Source organism: Mustela nigripes, chromosome 2, assembly GCF_022355385.1.
Source record: "Mustela nigripes isolate SB6536 chromosome 2, MUSNIG.SB6536, whole genome shotgun sequence".
Classification (NCBI taxonomy): Eukaryota; Metazoa; Chordata; class Mammalia; order Carnivora; family Mustelidae; genus Mustela; species Mustela nigripes.
This window is the reverse complement of record NC_081558.1, coordinates 1035868-1038568: the sequence shown is the minus strand read 5'-3', so window position 1 is coordinate 1038568 and position 2701 is coordinate 1035868. Positions and strand designations below refer to the sequence as shown.

The following is a 2701-nucleotide window of genomic DNA, read 5'->3' as shown; positions in this document are numbered from 1 at the left end:
CCCGGCGGCCGCCAGCCCGCCCAGCGGCGCCAGCAGCCCCGCGGTGCCCCCGCCGCCCGCGCCCCCGCCGCCGCCGCCGCCGCCGCCTCCGGGCAGCCCGCGAGCCAGCGCGTCCTCGGCGCGCCCCAGCAGCGCGGCGTGCGGTTCGAAGGCGGCGGGCGGCAGCAGCTTGTCCCCGGCCAGGTGGCCCGGCGCGCCGTAGGCAGCCAGCGGCGGCGGCGGCGGCGGCGGGGGCTGCGGGGCGCCGTGCAGGGCGGGCGGCAGCGCGTTGGGCAGAGGCGACAGCGGTGACCCCATGGCGGGCAGCTCCTTGCCGTAGGGCCCGTAGAGGTGGCCCACGGAGGCGAGCGCCGCGCGCTCGTCGCGCATGAGGGTGAAGCTGCCGCTCACGCTGGCCGCCAGGCGCTGCGGCGGGGGCGGCGGGGGCGGCGCAGCCGCCGGGTGCGGGTGGGCGTGGGGGTGGCCGCCGTGCGCCCCGGCCACCGCCGCGGCCGCCGCGTGCTGGTGGAACTTGTCAGCCACGGCCGCGAGAGGCGGCAGGTGCTGCAGGGGCGTGAGCGTCGTGTAGGTGCCGCCCAGGCCGGGCGCCTCGCAGGCCATGCCCATGGCCGGGTGGAGCGGACCCGCCAGCTCCCCGCGGAAGTCAGCGCCGCCGCTCGCGCCGCCCGTGGCGCCCGCGCCCCCGGCGCCCCCGCCGCCGCCGCCGTCCAGGAGGCTCGCCATGCCCGCCACCAGGCCCGGGCGCCCGGGCGCCACCAGGCCGCGGTGCTGCGCCGCCGCCGAGCGCGCGTGGCCCGGGCTCAGCAGCTCGCCCGCCTGCGCGTGGGCCACGCCGTGCAGGCCCCCCAGGCTCTCCAGGCTCAGCTCCATGCTCGGCCGCTCGCCTGCCGCGCGCGCTCCTCGGCGCCGGCCCGGCGCGCTCAAGGCCGCCGCATGGCCCCCGCCCGCTCCCCGGTGGCTGCGCGCGAGGCTGCCCGGCTGCGCGGCGCACCGCCCGGCCCGGCTGCGAGCGCGGCCACCAGGATGTGGCGGGGGAGCGGCCGCCGGCGCCCGGGCCCGGGTCTGACGTCAGCACCCCCGCCCACCCGCTCCCCTGGCCGCCGCCTCCCGCCGCCTCGCTCTCCGCCCGCTCCGGCCCCCTCGAGCGCCCGGCTGGCCGGAGTGGGCCGGAATCGGGCTTCTGGGGCTCCCCTGCCTCTGCGCCTGCCCGTGCCTCCCCAGGGCCAGCCGTGCACCGGGCACAGCAGGCGGGGTTCCTAGGGCAGACTCCCCCGAGGTGGGCTGGGGCCCTCATCTCTGCCTCTCTTTTTCTGTGTCTCTCCCCAGAGGGTCAGGAAGGTTACTTTCCTGCCTGACGCCCCCCAGTCCGTCTCCAGGGAGCCCGTAGGAATGTGGCAGGGTGAGGGCCCAGGGTCCACCTGTAACCCCCCCCAGCACACTGACCCCCGAAGGCAGGGCCCCTGCAGGCTCAGCTCCCCTGTCCGAACACTCTCCGGGAGCCACAGGCCCCTTCCCACCTCTCTGGGGGGTCTGGGGCTGGAAAGCGGGGTCCTGGGGCTGGGTCCCCCCTGTTTGCATGTCCGGATCTGCGTCCAGATGTGGGCTCCTGGCCCTCAGTTTGCCCAGCTGCACACTGGAGCACCTGTCCTCAGGGGGCCAGAGACACCTCCCGCTTCCAAGTTCTTCTAGTTTCCTCCATCCCCAGTGTGGCAGCAGCTCAGGGGGTGACCCTTAAAGGGTCCACGGGCTCTGGAAGAGGACAGAGGATGTGTCCTCTCCAGTTCTTAAGAAGCCCCAGCTTCCAACGCCAGGTTTTCTCTTGTGGTTGGGGGGCGAAGGTGCTCCTTTTCCTCACCCCCTGGAGACACTTGAGACCCAGGGACCCCTGGGAACCAGGGGGAACAGGGAGCCTCCCACACTCAGAGAGAAGTCCCCTTCCATGGTCCCTCTGCTGGGCTAAGATGCATCCCTGTGACCAGGCCAGACCCCAAAGGGCACCCCTGTCTCGAGGCCAGAGTGGGGGACGGAATCCCGAATCAACCCCCCCTTCCTCCTTCCCCAGATCATCTGCCACACAAGGTAACCTCTTGGTTACCTTGGGGGGGGACTAGTGAGGCCTCTGCTGAGCACCCCCCACTCCCATTTTGGTGGGAAGGATGTGGGCTGTAAGCTTCCAGGGGAAAGAACACCCCAGCAGGGAGCCCCCCACCCAGAAAACCCGCTCGCCCCTCCCCCACCCCTCCCCTGTGGATGTGGACCAGCCGCTGAGCTTGTCCCCCCCCCAATGCAGAGCCCTTTCTGTGTCTACTTTCCTTCCTCCATGGGGAGGAGAGGGCTCTCCTGGCCACCATCGTGGGGGAGGGAGGGGTGTTGGGGGGCCTGGGTGACCGTGACCCAGATTGCAGGGATCAGACAGTGGGATGGCCTGATCCACGTCCTGGGGTGGGATAGGGCTAAAGGGGACCCGTCAGTGCTTCGCGCTTAGGACTCAGCATTTAGTAGCCACCTACTGTTTACCAGGCACGCACTCTTTCCTCATCTGCCCTGAGCCGGTGTCAAGCCACCATTCTCCGTGTGCCTCAGGCCCGAGGTAGAGAGCACCATGGCCTGGATTGGCCTTGGTTCCCCCGTGTTGTGCAAGCGCTAGCATGGCCTGGGGTCCAAGTCCATGGGCTTCTCCATCCTGGGGTTTCTGTGGGAT

General features: G+C 71.9%; 1 protein-coding gene across 1 annotated transcript in view; it reads right to left on the bottom strand.

Moving 5' to 3' along the window:
• The window catches only part of ONECUT3 (one cut homeobox 3), a 16809-nt gene extending 15939 nt beyond the window's left edge, over positions 1-870 (bottom strand). Inside the window, exon 1 of the mRNA XM_059387668.1 lies at positions 5-870. Within this exon, the coding sequence (XP_059243651.1) occupies positions 5-870 (866 nt within the window). The remainder of the gene's footprint in view (positions 1-4) is intronic.
• Positions 871-2701: the final 1831 nt, after the last annotated feature.